Source organism: Pelodiscus sinensis, chromosome 4 (assembly GCF_052426305.1).
Source record: "Pelodiscus sinensis isolate ZL-2025 chromosome 4, ASM5242630v1, whole genome shotgun sequence".
Classification (NCBI taxonomy): Eukaryota; Metazoa; Chordata; order Testudines; family Trionychidae; genus Pelodiscus; species Pelodiscus sinensis.
The window spans coordinates 477,974-494,275 of NC_143055.1; the positions used below are offsets into that span (position 1 = coordinate 477,974).

General features: G+C 60.3%; 1 protein-coding gene across 6 annotated transcripts in view; it reads right to left on the reverse strand.

Annotated features, from left to right (window-relative positions):
- LOC102455798 (dedicator of cytokinesis protein 2-like) overlaps positions 1-16,302 on the reverse strand; it is a 427,487-nt gene that overhangs the window by 38,562 nt on the left and 372,623 nt on the right. For all 6 annotated transcript variants that reach the window (XM_089777669.1, XM_089777670.1, XM_089777667.1 and 3 more), the window contains 4 exons: positions 11,043-11,132; positions 6,722-6,826; positions 6,356-6,497; positions 5,665-5,746 (listed from right to left, as the gene is read on the reverse strand). In XM_089777669.1, the coding sequence (XP_089633795.1) occupies positions 5,665-5,746; positions 6,356-6,497; positions 6,722-6,826; positions 11,043-11,132 (419 nt within the window). The remainder of the gene's footprint in view (positions 1-5,664; positions 5,747-6,355; positions 6,498-6,721; positions 6,827-11,042; positions 11,133-16,302) is intronic.

The window sequence follows — 16,302 nt, forward strand, 5'->3', positions numbered from 1 at the left end:
GGAGCTGCGGCGGCTGGAGATCCAGCTGCGGATCAGGGAATTGGAAGTAGAGGACCGAGAGAAGGACCGCCAGGACCGAGAGAGGGAGCGCCAAGATCGAGAGAAGGAGCGCCAAGATCGAGAGAGGCAGCGACAGCATGAGCTGGCCATGGCAGAGCAGAGAACCGGCGGGGCACCGGCTGCGCCAAGTGCGGATGAGCCCCAAGGTCCCAGGACTGCCAGACGCTTGGAGAGGCTCGTGGTGGCCCAATTGAAGGACATGGGTGACATAGACGGGTTCCTCAGTGCCTTTGAGAGGGCCTGTGGACTGCAACGGGTCCCCCCGGCTGACTGGCTGCAGGAGCTCGTCCCCGCACTGAACCAGGAGGCGGCCGGAGTGCTCAGTCAGCTGGAGAACCTACAGCCAGGGGATTACAACCGAGTCAAGGAGGCCCTGCTGCACAAGTTCGGGCTGACCCCCGAGATGTACAGGAAGAAGTTCCGGGGGGTACAGAAAGGGCCACGGGAGACCTATGTGGATCTGGCCTCCCGCCTGGCGCAATACTGCCGCAAGTGGGTGTCTGGAGTCGGAGCCCAGACCGCAGAGGAGCTGCTCAAGCTGGTCATGATGGAGCAGTTCTATGAAGCGTGCCCACCCAAACTGAGGCTGTGGCTCAAGGACCGGAGACCAGAGAACCCCCAGGAGGCCGGGAGACTGGCGGACGAGTTCACGGAGAGCCGGTCCGGGTGTGAACGGGAGTCCCGGAGAGAAAGGGAACCGCGCAGAGACCGGATCTCGGCTGAGCGACGGAGGGAGTCAACTACGGGGCGAGACCAAGGAACAGGTCGTCTGCGCCCCAGAGAACCAGCCAGGGCCTGGACAGAGACAGCCCAAAGCCTAACTTGCCATCGCTGTGGGCAAAAAGGCCACAAGAGGGCTCAGTGCACCAGGTCCCAGGACCGCGGACTTTCCAGGGTTAACTGGCTGGGGCGGGAGGAAGGGCAGGCTGCCCCAGAGGCAGGGGCTGGCAGGCAAACCTCAGCTCAGAGAGGGTACGTCTACACTACAGCGCTAGTTCGAACTAACTTAGTTCGAATTAGTTAATTCGAACTAAGCTAGTTCGAACTAACGCATCTAGAACTAAAAACTAGTTCGAACTAGCGTTTTGCTAGTTCGAACTAGTAAGTCCACATTGAGTGGACTCTGAACAGGGCTTAATGATGGCCGGAAGCAGTGCCGGCAGGGCATAAAAGGAGGACTTAGAGCATGGAGATGCTGTCTCAGGCTAGCCGAGGGCTGCGCTTAAAGGGTCCCGACCCCCACCCCGGACACACAGTTCTAAGGGGTGCCCCGCTTGCAAAGAAGTTCTGGCTTGGAGTGCCCTGAGTGCCCACACTGGGCACATCACACCACTCGGCCATCAGCCCGGCTGCACTTGCCGCAGGCTGCCATCTGGGGAGAGGGAGTAATTGGGGGGCTGCAGGAGAGCTTCCACCCCCAGAAGCCCGCAGAGCCAGCCCAGTCCTCCCCATCGGGGGCTCGTACCCCATTCCTCCCTCACCTCCTTCCACTTGCCCTTCCCTAGCCCCCCTTCTTATTGATGTACAAAATAAAGATAACGTTTCTTCCAACATTGACTCTGTCTTTATTGAACAAAACTGGGGGAGACTGGGAAAAGGAGGTGGGAGAGGGGAAGAGAAAGGCTGGGAGAGGGGAGGGCAACTAACATGATCAGGGGTTGGGAACAGGTCCCAGATGAAGAGAGCTACAGAGACTGGGACTGTTCAGCTTAGAAAAGAGGAGACGGAGGGGGGACAGGATAGAGGTCTCTAAAAGCAGGGGTTGGGTGGAGAGGGTGCATTCAGAAAAGTTCTTCCTGAGTTCCCATAAAGAAGGACTAGAGGACACCAAAGGAAAGGAATGGGTAGCAGGCTTGAAACTAGTAAGAGAAAGTTGTTGTTCTTGACAAAGCAAATAGTTAACCTGTGGAACTCCTTGCTGCAGGAGGCTGTGAAGGCTAGAACTAGAACAGAGTTGAAAGGGAAGTGAGATCAAGTCATGGAGGTTGGGTCCATGGAGTCCTATTAGCCAGAGGGTAGGAGTGGTATCCCTGCCCAAAGTTTGTGGAAGGCTGGAGAGGGATGGCACGAGACAAATGGCTTGGTCATTGTCTTCGGTCCATCCCCTCCAGGGTCCCTAGGGTTGGCCGCTGTTGGCAGACAGGCTACTGGGCTAGATGGACCTTTGGTCTGACCCAGGACGGCCATTGTAAGCTCAGGGCTCAGTGTCGGGGGTCTCAGTGGACCCCCTTGATTTTCATGCACACCTGGTCCTGGGTGGCCAGGCTGGCAGCTCTCCTGCCCTAGACGGCCACTTTCCTGTGCCTAGTGCGGAGATCGTGGACGAGGTCCACGATGTCCGCACTAGCCCAGGAAGGTGCCCGCCTCTTGCGGTCCAGGGCAAGCTCCCGGGAGCCGCCAGCCTGGTCCCGGCAAGAGGGGGTGGGCTGGGGGGCATCGGGTGGGTGGCTCTGTGCCGTGCCAGGTGCAGGGTCTGCTAGCTGGGTGCTGGCAGGCTTGCACCTGGCACGGGCACCGTAGCCAGCCCGTGCCCCTTTAAGGGGTCCGGGGCCGGGAGGGGGGCATAGAGTTTCCCTGGTGTTGGCCAGAGTGGCCACCAGGGAAACCTGGGGAGGGCTAGCCTCCCACTAGTTCGAACTAAAGGGCTACACAGCCCTTAGTTCGAACTAGCTAGTTCGAACTAGGCGTTAGTCCTCGTAAAATGAGGTTTACCTAGTTCGAACTAAGCGCTCCGCTAGTTCGATTCAAATTCGAACTAGCGGAGCGCTAGTGTAGCGCATAGGAAAGTTAGTTCGAACTAACGTCCGTTAGTTCGAACTAACTTTCTAGTGTAGACATACCCAGAGAGGGGAAGGATGCTCAGTGCACCTCCCCTGGGAGGTCTGATTCTCAGGAGGCGGATTTCTCCGTGTACCGGGTGGGGGCAGGACGGCCCCTGCGGAGCGAGTGCCTCATACCCCTGGAGGTGGATGGTAGGAAGGTGACGGGCTTCTGGGACACGGGGGCGGAGGTGACTCTGGCCCGATCCGACATAGTGGCCCCGGAGCGGATACTACCCCACGCGCAGCTGACCCGGAAGGGCATAGACGGGTCCCCGTTTAAGGTGCCTGTAGCCAGGGTGCATCTGAAATGGGGGGCCAAGGAGGGCCTCAAGGAAGTGGGGGTGCACCCGCACTTGCCCACCGAGGTGCTGATGGGGAATGACCTAGAGGAGTGGCCCCATGAATCCCAGCGGGCTCTAGTCACTACCCGGAGCCAGAGCCAGCGGGGGGCTGACAACGTGGGTCCAGGGAAGGACTCCAGGCAGCGTCCTCAGGGTCCCATCCCAGTGGACACGGGGTCCAGCCAGGCTGGGACTCCGGACCTAGGCAGAGGTGGGGGACAGGTCCCGATCCCTGCCTCAGCAGCTGAATTCCAGGCTGAGGTGCAGGCAGACCCCTCCTTGCAGAGGCTGAGGGACCAGGCTGGCCTCCGTGCAGCTCAGCCCCGGGGGAGAGGTGGCCAGGAGAGATTCCTGCGGGAGCGTGGGCTCCTGTTCCGTGAGTGGCTTCCCCCCAGGAAGGCGAGGGCATGGGGGGTCCAGCGGCAGCTGGTCGTCCCCCGAAAGTATCGCCTCAAGCTGCTGTATTTGGCCCACGATGTCCCCGTTGGGGGCCACCGGGGGATCCGGAGCACCCGGCTGAAGCTGCTCCAGCACTTCTATTGGCCGGGAATCTTTACAGCCGTGCAGCAGTACTGCCGGTCCTGTGACTCCTGCCAGAGGGGCGGGAAGGCCCAAGACAGGAGGAAAGCGGCTTGGGGGTCTCTACCCCAGATAGACCCTCTGGGCTTGCTGAGAGAGTTATGGGAGGGGAAGACCTCCCTGGATGGAGCATCGGGGATGGAAGCCGCCCTGGTTGTCCAGAGAAGGCTCACTGGGCTCATGGCCCCGGCCCGAGAGACCCTGGCCAGAGATCAAGGCCAGCGGAAGGGTGGGTGTGACCCCCGAGGACAGGCCTGTGCCAGTCGCCCTGGAGCGGGGCGGCGAGTGGACAGAGGGAAGCCAGCTCATGTGGGGCCTTGCCACGGCCGGCCTGAGTCAAGGGGAGCACCCATGTCCCCAGGGCGGGTTCCCACGCAGAGGACCCGAACTTCCCTAGGCCACGAGCGGAGTGACCCTGCTCAGTTCGCTCTCGGAGGGGGGAGAACTGTGACGTAGTGGGGGTACTTGCTGGGCTGTGGTGACCCCTGCTGTCTGGAGCAAGACCCAGCAGGGAAAACCTCGCTAGGCAGAGATAAGGCCAAACTTGTTGAGCCAGGGGCCAGACACCCCCCATGGAGAGGAACAAAGGAAGGTGGATGCTGCCCTGGCTGCGGGAATTTAGTTAGTTACTGTGGGAGAGCATGGAGGAGAGCCTAGGAGAAGGGGCTGGAGTTTAGGGGCCCAGTCTCCCCCATCTCAAGGGGGCCTGAGGCATCCTAGCCCAGCTCTGGGACCAGACTACATCTGTGCTGTGCTGTATCCTGGAGAGGCAATAAACTTCCTCTATTCCACCGGCTGGTGAAGTCTGTTTGTGCCATTTCGGGGTGCAGGAGACGGGGAACCCCCCAACGCGCCGTCACAGGGTGAAATGGGGAGTCGGCCCTGGGGGCACAGTCAAGGGGAACATGGATTAGGTTGGGTGAAATGGGGAGTCGGCCCTGGGGGCACAGTCAAGGGGAACATGGATTAGGTTGGGTGAAATGGGGAGTCGGCCCTGGGGGCACAGTCAAGGGGAACGTGAGGTCAATGCCATGGGCAGAGGCAGGGGCAGCGCTGGAGAAAGGAGAGGCAGCATCGAGGGAACGGGGATACTGGCAGCAGGGGGCACCATTGTGGGAACATGGGGGGGCAGCATCAGGATGCAGGGGAAGCTGTCTAGGGGGCACAGCTTGAACTTCCCCACCACTGCAAGGAACCCATCCTGGCCCTTCGGGACATTCACCCCCTCTGAGGCCTCCGTACCCATAGGGGGGTCCCACCCCACAGCCTGCCATCCTGGACCCCAGGGAACGCCGCCTCTGCCCTGAAAGCAGCCACCCCAGCATTTCTGACACTGCTTCCCCCCGCATCCTGCCCCCAAGCCCGGGAACCCCGAGCCCCTCCCCCGTGCCTGGGGAACCCCCCGCACCCTGCCCCCAAGCCCGGGAACCCCTGAGCCCCTCCCCCGTGCCTGGGGAACCCCCCGCATCCTGCCCCCCCTCCTGAGGCCCAGGAGCACCTTGGGCCTGGAAGGAGGACAGGGAGGGGCTGCCTGGGGGGTGAGGAGAGCAGAGTGGGGGCAGGGAGAGGGGGGAGGGGCCCGGGAGCCCTTCCCCCAGCTCCTCATTAGGGAGGCCGGATAAGGGGCACCCTGAAGGCAGGGACGTGGCCTGGGGACCCCGGGTCTGGGCATGAGCCCCATGCACCCGAGAGGGATGAAGCTGCCTGCCCTGGCTCCCTCTCTTCTACCTGCCGCCTGGGAGTCCCCTCTGGCTGCGGGTGGGGGGCAGAGTCAGGGGCACCCCGCCCCCCTTCCTGGCACAAGAGCTGTGGCTGTGGGGCCCAGACGCGCCCTCCTTGGAGCTCAGGGCCCTGGCGCTTACTTGACGATCTGCTCAGGGACGTTCCTGCCCTTGAATCGGTCCCTGGGCTCCTCAGCGGGCTGCACGGTGAAGCACTGGATATCTGGGCGGAGTGAAGGAGCAGCCAGAGAAGGGGGCTGAGCCCTGTGGGTGGGCCCACGGGACCCCTGCGCCCCTGCCCAGCAAGCCCAAGGGGAAGGAAGGGCCACATGGCCATGGTGCTGGGCCGTGTGGGGCAGGGGCAGGCAGAGCTGGGCCTGGGCTGTGGGGCACGGGCAGGCAGAACTGGGCCTGGGCCGTGGGGCAGGAGCAGGCAGAGCTGGACATGGGCCGTGGGGCAGGGGCAGGCAGAGCTGGGCCTGGGCTGTGGGGCAGGGACAGGAGCAGGCAGAGCTGGGCCTGGGCCGTGGGGCAGGGGCAGGCAGAGCTGTGCCTCAGCCGTGGGGCAGGAGCAGGTGGAGCTGGACCTAGGCCGTGGGGCAGGGGCAGGCAGAGCTGTGCCTCAGCCGTGGGGCAGGAGCAGGTGGAGCTGGGCCTGGGCCGTGGGGCACGGGCAGGCAGAACTGGGCCTGGGCCGTGGGGCAGGGGCAGGCAGAGCTGGACCTAGGCCGTGGGGCAGGGGCAGGCGGAGCTGGGCCTGGGCCGTGGGGCAGGGGCAGGCGGAGCTGGGCCTGGGCCGTGGGGCAGGGGCAGGCGGAGCCGGGGAGGATACACTGGCCCGGCGAGTCGGCGACGGCTGGCTCCGGGGGGGCCGTGCTCGGCAGCTTCTCGGCGCTGGGGAAGGGCGTGAGGAGCCGCATCTCGAAGTCCTCGCGGCGCTCGTACTCCTTGCCCCGGTAAATGAACTGCTTGTTCTGCGGGGAGGGAACCGGCCACGTCCCTTCTCCGGCCCCCAGGGCCGCGCGGCTGGGGGGGCCGGCCTGGCCCAGTGGGGGGGAGGGACCCTTGGCGCTGGCAGGCAGTGGGGGGCCGGACATGGCCCCTCCCCTGCCCCACCCCGTGCCTCGCCGCCCCTCCCCCACCCAGCCTCTGGCGCCCCGTGGGAGTCCGGAGGGAAGTCGAGGCAGGGGCCGCTCACCCGCAGGAAGGGGGGGAAGCCCTGTCCGTAGTAGCCCACGGCGAAGTAGTCGGGGTTGGGCCGCAGCACCTGCAGGATGTTCTCGTAGAACCGGGCCTGCCGCTGCTGCAAGAGACGGGACGGGCCCGGCCCGCGGCTTGGCACCGACGTCGCCTCTGCCGGGTCCTCTGCTCTCCCAGCCCCCGGTGCCCCTCACGCCCGCCCCACAGCCCCCCGGTGCCCCTCACGCCCGCCCCACAGCCCCCTTTGCCCCTCACGCCCGCCCCACAACCCCCCGGTGCCCCTCACGCCCGCCCCACAGCCCCCTGGTGCCCCTCACGCCCGCCCCACAGCCCCCGGTGCCCCTCACACCCGCCCCACAGCCCCCTGGTGCCCCTCACGCCCGCCCCACAGCCCCCGGTGCCCCTCACACCCGCCCCACAGCCCCCTGGTGCCCCTCACGCCCGCCCCACAGCCCCCCAGTGCCCCTCAGGCCCGCCCCACAGCCCCCCGGTGCCCCTCAGGCCCGCCCCACAGCCCCCGGTGCCCCTCACGCCCGCCCCACAGCCCCCTGGTGCCCCTCACGCCCGCCCCACAACCCCCCGGTGCCCCTCAGGCCCGCCCCACAGCCCCCCGGTGCCCCTCACGCCCGCCCCACAACCCCCGGTGCCCCTCACGCCCGCCCCACAGCCCCCGGTGCCCCTCACGCCCGCCTCACAGCCCCCGGTGCCCCTCAGGCCCGCCCCACAGCCCCCCGGTGCCCCTCACGCCCGCCCCACAACCCCCGGTGCCCCTCACGCCCGCCCCACAGCCCCCGGTGCCCCTCACGCCCGCCTCACAGCCCCCGGTGCCCCTCAGGCCCGCCCCACAGCCCCCCGGTGCCCCTCACGCCCGCCCCACAACCCCCGGTGCCCCTCACGCCCGCCCCACAGCCCCCAGTGCTCCTCACGCCCGTCCCACAACCCCCGGTGCCCCTCACACCCGCCCCACAGCCCCCTGGTGCCCCTCACGCCCGCCCCACAACCCCCGGTGCCCCTCACGCCCGCCCCACAGCCCCCCTGGTGCCCCTCACGCCCGCCCCACAGCCCCCGGTGCCCCTCACGCCCGCCCCACAGCCCCCCAACTCTGCTGGGGCTCCTCACTCCCAACCCAATGCCCCACCAGTGCCCCTCACGCCCGCCCCACAGCCCCCGGTGCCCCTCACGCCCGCCCCACAGCCCCCTGGTGCCCCTCACGCCCGCCCCACAACCCCCGGTGCCCCTCATGCCCGCCCCACAGCCCCCCTGGTGCCCCTCACGCCCACCCCACAGCCCCCCGGTGTCCCTCACGCCCGCCCCACAGCACCCCAACTCTGCTGGGGCCCCTCACTCCCAACCCACTGCCCCACCAGTGCCCCTCACGCCCGCCCCACAGCCCCCCAGTGCCCCTCACACGCGCCCCACAGCCCCCTGGTGCCCCTCACGCCCGCCCCACAGCCCCCTGGTGCCCCTCACGCCCGCCCCACAGCCCCCCGGTGCCCCTCACGCCCGCACCACAGCCCCCTGGTGCCCCTCACGCCCACCCCACAGCCCCCGGTGCCCCTCACGCCCGCCCCACAGCCCCCCGGTGCCCCTCACGCCCGCCCCACAGCCCCCTGTGCCCCTCACGCCCGCCCCACAACCCCCGGTGCCCCTCACGCCCGCCCCACAGCCCCCCTGGTGCCCCTCACGCCCGCCCCACAGCCCCCCGGTGCCCCTCACGCCCGCCCCACAGCCCCCGGTGCCCCTCACGCCCGCCCCACAGCCCCCCAACTCTGCTGGGGCCCCTCACTCCCAACCCACTGCCCCACCAGTGCCCCTCACGCCCGCCCCACAGCCCCCCAGTGCCCCTCACACGCGCCCCACAGCCCCCTGGTGCCCCTCACGCCCGCCCCACAGCCCCCTGGTGCCCCTCACGCCCGCCCCACAGCCCCCCGGTGCCCCTCACGCCCGCCCCACAGCCCCCGGTGCCCCTCACGCCCGCCCCACAGCCCCCCGGTGCCCCTCACGCCCGCCCCACAGCCCCCTGTGCCCCTCACGCCCGCCCCACAGCCCCCCGGTGCCCCTCACGCCCGCCCCACAGCCCCCCGGTGCCCCTCACGCCCGCCCCACAGCCCCCCGGTGCCCCTCACGCCCGCCCCACAGCCCCCTGGTGCCCCTCACGCCCGCCCCACAACCCCCGGTGCCCCTCACACCTGCCCCACAGCCCCCTGGTGCCCCTCACGCCCGTCCCACAACCCCCGGTGCCCCTCACGCCTGCCCCACAGCCCCCTGGTGCCCCTCACGCCCGCCCCACAACCCCCGGTGCCCCTCACGCCTGCCCCACAGCCCCCTGGTGCCCCTCACGCCCGCCCCACAACTGCTGGTGCCCCTCACGCCCGCCCCACAGCCCCCTGGTGCCCCTCACGCCCGCCCCACAGCCCCCGGTGCCCCTCACGCCCGCCCCACAGCCCCCTGGTGCCCCTCATGCCCGCCCCACAACCCCCGGTGCCCCTCACGCCCGCCCCACAGCCCCCTGGTGCCCCTCACGCCTGCCCCACAGCCCCCTGGTGCCCCTCACGCCCGCCCCACAGCCCCCCAACTCTGCTGGGTCCCCTCACTCCCAACCCACTGCCCCACCAGTGCCCCTCACGCCCGCCCCACAGCCCCCCAGTGCCCCTCACGCCCGCCCCACACTCCCCTGGTGCCCCTCACGCCCGCCCCACAACCCCCGGTGCCCCTCACGCCTGCCCCACAGCCCCCTGGTGACCCTCACGCCCGCCCCACAGCCCCCTGGTGCCCCTCATGCCCGACCCACAACCCCCGGTGCCCCTCACGCCTGCCCCACAGCCCCCCAACTCTGCTGGGGCCCCTCACTCCCAAACCACTGCCCCACCAGTGCCCCTCACACCCAACCCACAGCCTCTGCCCATCCCCCAGCCCCACCAGTGCCCCTCATACCCAACCCACAGCCTCTGCCCATCCCCCAGCCCCACCAGTGCCCCTCATCCCCAACCTACAGCCTCTGCCCATCCCCCAGCCCCACCAGTGCCCCTCACGCCCAACCCACAGCCTCTGCCCCCCAACTCCACCAGTGCCCCTCATACCCAACCCACAGCCTCTGCCCATCCCCCAGCCCCACCAGTGCCCCTCACGCCCAACCCACAGCCTCTGCCCCCCAACTCCACCAGTGCCCCTCATACCCAACCCACAGCCTCTGCCCATCCCCCAGCCCCACCAGTGCCCCTCACGCCCAACCCACAGCCTCTGCCCCCCAACTCCACCAGTGCCCCTCATACCCAACCCACAGCCTCTGCCCATCCCCCAGCCACACCAGTGCCCCTCATCCCCAACCCACAGCCTCTGCCCATCCCCCATCCCCACCAGCGCCCCTCATGCCCAACCTACAGCCTCTGCCTGCCCCCCAGCCCCACCAGTGCCCCTCATACCCAACCCACAGCCTCTGCCCATCCCCCAGCCCCACCAGTGCCCCTCATATCCAACCCACAGCCTCTGCCCACCCCCCAGCCCCACCAGTGCCCCTCATACCCAACCTACAGCCTCTGCCTGCCCCCCAGCCCCACCAGTGCCCCTCATACCCAACCCACAGCCTCTGCCCATCCCCCAGCCCCACCAGTGCCACTCATGCCCAACCCACAGCCTCTGCCCACCCCCCAGCCCCACCAGTGCCCCTCATACCCAACCTACAGCCTCTGCCTGCCCCCCAGCCCCACCAGTGCCCCTCATACCCAACCCACAGCCTCTGCCCATCCCCCAGCCCCACCAGTGCCCCTCATACCCAACCCACAGCCTCTGCCCGCCCCCCAGCCCCACCAGTGCCCCTCATCCCCAACCCACAGCCTCTGCCCACCCCCCAGCCCCACCAGTGCCCCTCATACCCAACCCACAGCCTCTGCCCATCCCCCAGCCCCACCAGTGCCCCTCATGCCCAACCCACAGCCTCTGCCCCTCCAACCCCACCAGTGCCCCTCATACCCAACCTACAGCCTCTGCCTGCCCCCCAGCCCCACCAGTGCCCCTCATACCCAACCCACAGCCTCTGCCCATCCCCCAGCCCCACCAGTGCCACTCATGCCCAACCCACAGCCTCTGCCCCCCCAACCCCACCAGTGCCCCTCATACCCAACCCACAGCCTCTGCCCGCCCCCCAGCCCCACCAGTGCCCCTCACGCCCGACCCACAGCCCATGCCCCCGACTCTGCTGGGGCCCGTCACACCCAACCCACAGCCCCTGCCTCCCAGCCCTGTGAGGGCCCCCTGCTATTCCGGCGCTGGGCTCCCTGCCTGGCACACCCAGTTTGGAGGCGAGGGCCCCGTGGACTCACCAGGATGTCACTCAGCATTTCGTACTCAAAGACCTCACTCTCGTACTGCTCAGCCAGCTCCTTGCAGATGTGAATCGCTTCCTCCCACATCTGTGGGGAGCCCGCGTAGTCAGGAGACAGGCGCTCTGCTCTGAGCTGTGTCCCAGCACTCCTCCCTGGCCCTGCTCTGCCAGGCCAAGCCTGGTACTTGGGGGTGCTGCCAGGCAAGCTGGGTGCTGCAGGCTGGCCCTGCCCCAGGCAGGGGCCCCAGCAATGGGGGGCAGCAGCTGGGCTGAGGCGGGCTGGAATGATTTGGGGTGCAGCTTGTCCCCCAACAGGGCTGCTGCTGGACTGGGGCTGGCAGCTGCTGCCATCTCACCTGCATCCTGCAGGGGGCGCTGAAGCACCAGGGGGAAGCTGGGACCCAGCTCACCTGAGGGGCTGTCCTGGGGGGGGCAGTGCCCAATCTCTCAAGGGCTCACCCCCAGGCACAAAGGGGCAGCACCCATGCCCAGACCCTGGGAGGATGAGGGGCCTAGTGACACTATGGGAGTTCCTGAGGCCAGTGCTGGAGAGTGGAACATCTGCAGGAAAGGGGTACAGGCCACGGGGAGAGGGGTACAGGCCACGGGGACAGGGGTATGGGCCACGGGGACAGGGGTACGGGCCACAGGGAGAGGGTACAGGCCACGGGGAGAGGGGTACAGGCCATGGGGAGAGGGGTACGGGCCACAGAGAGAGGGGGTACAGGCCTCTCTGTGAGGAGACCACATCTGTACACAGTATTCCAGATGTGGGTGTGCCATAGTTTTATACAGGGGCAGTAAGATGTTCTGGGTCTTATTTTCTATCCCTTTCCTAATAATTCCTAGCATCCTATTTGCCTTTTTGACCGCCGCTGCACACTGTGTGGAAGTTTTCAGAGAACTACCCACGATAACTCCAAGATCTCTTTCCTGATTTGTCGTAGCCAAATTAGCCCTCATCATACTGTACGTATAGTTGGGGTTATTTTTCCCGATGTGCATTACTTTACACTTATCCACATTAAATTTCATTTGCCATTTTGTTGCCCAATCACTCAGTTTGGTGAGATCTTGGAGTCCCTCACAGCCTGCTTCTGTCTTGACTATCCTAAACAGTTTGGTATCATCTGCAAACTTTACTACCTCACTGCTTACCCCTTTCTCCAGATCATTTATGAATAAGTTGAAAAAGATTGGTCCTAGGACTGACCCTTAGGGTACACCACTAGTTACCCCTCTCCAATCTGAAAATTTACCACTTATTCCTACCCTTTGTTTCCTGTCTTTTAACCAGTTCTCAATCCAAGAAAGGACCTTCCCTCTTATCCCATTTACACACGAGCCTTTGGTGAGGGACCTTGTCAAAGGTTTTCTGAAAATCCAAGTATACTATATCTACTGGATCCCCCTTGTCCGCATGTCTGTTAACCCCTTCAAAGAACACTAATAGATTAGTAAGACAGGATTTCCCTTTACAGAAACCATGTTGACTTGTCCAACAAATTATGTTCTTCTACATGCTTCACAATTTTATTCTTTACTATTGTTTCGACTAATTTGCCCGGTACTGAAGTTAGACTTACCGGTCTGTAATTGCCAGGATCGCCTCTAGAGCCCTTTTTAAATATTGGTGTCACATTGGCTACCTTCCAGTCATTAGGTACGGAAGCCGATTTAAAGGATAGGTTACAAACCACAGATAAGAGCTCAGCAATTTCCCATTTGAGTTCTTTTAGAACCCTTGGATGAATGCCATCCGGTCCCGGAGATTTGTTAACATTAAGTTTTTCTATTTGTTCCAAAATCTCCTCTAATGACACTTCAATCCGGGACAGTTCCTCAGATTCATCACCCACAAAGGATGGTGCAGATTCAGGAATCTCCCTAACGTCCTCAGCCGTGAAGACTGAAGCAAAGAAATCATTTAGTTTCTCCGCAATGGCTTTATTGTTCTTGATTGCTCCTTTTATAGCTCGATCATCTAGGGGACCCACAGGTTTTTTAGCAGGCTTCCTGCTTCCTACTTACGCTTCCTACTTAAAAAACATTTTGTTATTTCTTTTTGAGTTTTTGGCTAGCTGTTCCTCAAAATCATTTTTTGCTTTTCTTATTACATTTTTACACTTGATTTGACAGTGTTTATGTTCTTTTCTATTTATCTCACTAGGATTAGACTTCCACTTCTTAAAAGATACCTTTTTGTCCCTCACTGATTCTTTTACATGGTGGTTAAGCCATGGTGACTCTTTTTTAGGTCTCTTGCTATGTTTTTAAATTTGGGGTATACATTTAAGTTGGGCCTCTATTATGGTGTCTTTAAAAGGTTTCCATGCAGCTTTCAGGGATTTGGCTCTAGTCACTGTGCCTTTTAATTTCTGTTTAACTAACCTCCTCATTTTTGTGTAATTCCCCTTTTTGAAATTAAAGTTTCAAATAGAACCCTATTAAAGTTCTAGCCTTCACTGCATCCTCTGGCAAGGAGTTCCACAGGCTGTCAGTGTGCTGAGTAAAGAAAAGCTTCCTTTTGTTTGTTTTAAACCTACTGCCTATTAATTTCATTTGGTGATGCCTAGTTCTTATATTGTGGGAATAAGTAAATAATTTTTCCTTATTCACTTTTTCCACACCAGTCATGATTTTATAGACCTCTATCATGCCCCCTCTTAGTCTCCTCCTTTCTAAGTTGAAAAGTCCAAGTCTTTTTAATCTCTCTTCATATGGGACCCGTTCCAAATGCCTCAGAATTTTTGTTGCCCTTTTTGGAACCTTTTCCAATGCCAATATATCTTTTTTGAGATAATGCGACCACATCTGTACACAGTATTCAAGATACGGGTGTACCATGGTTTATATAGAGGCAATAAGATATTTTCTGTCTTATTCTCTATCCATTTTTTAATGACTCCTAATATTCTATTTGCTTTTTGACTGCTGCTGCACACTGCGTGGATCCACAATGACTCCAAGATCTCTCCTGAGTAGTTGTAGCTAAATTAATCCCCATCATATTGTATGTATAGCTGGGATTGATTATATTTTCCAGTGTGCATTACTTTACATTTATCTACATTAAATTTCATTTGCCATTTTGTTGCCCAATCACTTAGGGTATGTCTACACTACCCTCCTAGGCTTCCTAGTTCGAACTACCTAGTTCGTGCCCCATGTAGCCGCGCTGCATGGGGTTCGAACCAGCGGGGTTTTAAAAATGGCGGCTCCCTGCTTATGCAAATGAAGCCCGGGAATTTCAAATCCCAGGCTTCATTTGCAAGTGCGGTATGCCTACATTACCCCGCTAGTTAGAACTAGGGTGGTAGTGTAGACATACCCTCAGTTCGGTGAGATCTTTTTGAAGCTCTTCACAGGATGCTTTGGTCTTAACTCTCTTGAGCAGTTTGGGATCATCTGCAAATTCTGCCACCTCACTGTTTACCCCTTTCTCCAGATCATTTGAAACTAAGTTAACTAGGATGGGTCCCAGTACACACAGACCCTTGGGGGACCCCACTAGTTACCTTTCTCCACTCAGAAAACTGACCATTTATTCCGACCCTTTGCTTACAGTCTTTTAACCAGTTCTCATTCCGCGAGAGGACCTTTCCTCTTATCCCATGACAATTTACCTTAAGAGCCTTTGGTGTCAAAGGCCTTCTGGAAATCTAAGTATACTACATCCATGGGATCCCTTTGTCCACGTTTGTTGACCCCCTCAAAGAACTCTAGCAGATTAGTAAGGCATGATTTCCCTTTACAGAAACCATGTTGACTTTCCCCACCAACAAATTATGTTCATCCACGTGTCTGACAATTTTATTCTTTACTATAGTTTCAACTAATTTGCCCGGTACTGACGTCAGACTTACCTGTCTGTAATTGCCAGGATCGCCTCTAGAGCCCTTTTTAAATACTGGTGTCATGTTCGCTATCGTCTAGTCATTAGGTACGGAAGCCGATTTAAAGGACAGGTTACAAACCACAGTTAATAGTTCAGCAATTTCCCATTTGAGTTCTTTCAGAACTCTTGGGTGAATGCCATCTGGTCCGGGTGACTTATTACTGTTATCAATTTGTTCCAAAACCTCCTATAATGACACCTCAATCTGGGACAATTTCTCAGATTTGTCACCTAAAAAGAATGGCTCAGGTTTGGGAATCTCCCCAATATCCTCAGCTGTGAAGACTGAAGCAAAGAATTCATTTAGCTTCTCCGCTATGACTTTATCATCTTTGAGTGCTCCTTTAGCATCTCGATTGTCCAAGGGCCCCACTGGTTGTTTAGGAGGCTTCCTGCTTCTGATGGATTTAAGAACATTTTACTATTACTTTTTGAAGTTTTGGCTAGCTGCTCTTCAAACTTCTTTTTGGCTTTTCTTATATTTTTACACTTAAATTGACAGTTTATGGTCCTTTCTATTTTCCTCACTGGGATTTGACTTCCACTTTTTCAAAGATATCTTTTTATCTGTCACTGCTTCGTTTACCTGTTGGTTGATAAGCCACGGTGGCACTTTTTTGGTTCTCTTATTGTGTTTTTTAATTTAGCATATATGTTTAAATCGGGCCTCTATTATGGTGTATTTGAAAAGTTTCCATGCATCTTGCAGAGATTTTACTTTTGTCACTGAACCTTTTAATTTCTGTTTAACTAACCTCCTCATTTTTGTGTAGTTCCCCTTTCTGAAATTAAACACCACAGTGTTGGGCTGCTGACGTGTTTTTCCCACCACAGGGATGTGAAATGTTATTACATTATATTCACTATTTCCAAGCAGGCCAGTTATAGTTATCACCTGAATCAGATCCTGCACTACACTTCGGACTAAATCAAGAATAGCTTCTCCCTTTGTGGGTTCCAGAACCAGCTGCTCTAAGAAGCAGTCAGTTAAGGTATCAAGAAACTTTATCGCTGCGTCCCATCCTGAGGTGACGTGTACCCAGTCAATATGGGGATAGTTGAAATCCCCCACTATTACTGAGTTTTTAAATTTGATAGCCTTTCTAATCTCCCTTAGCATTTCAGCGTCACTATCACTGTCCTGGTCAGGTGGTTGATAATAGATCCCTACAGCTATATTCTTATTATTGGAGCAGGGAATTCCTATCCATAGAGATTCTATGGAACATTTTGGCTCATTTAAGATTTTTACTTCATTTGATTCTACATTTTCTTTCATGTATAGTGCCCTCCCCCGCCAGCATGACCTGCTCTGTCCTTCTGATATATTTTGTACCCTGCTATGATTGTGTCCCACCGA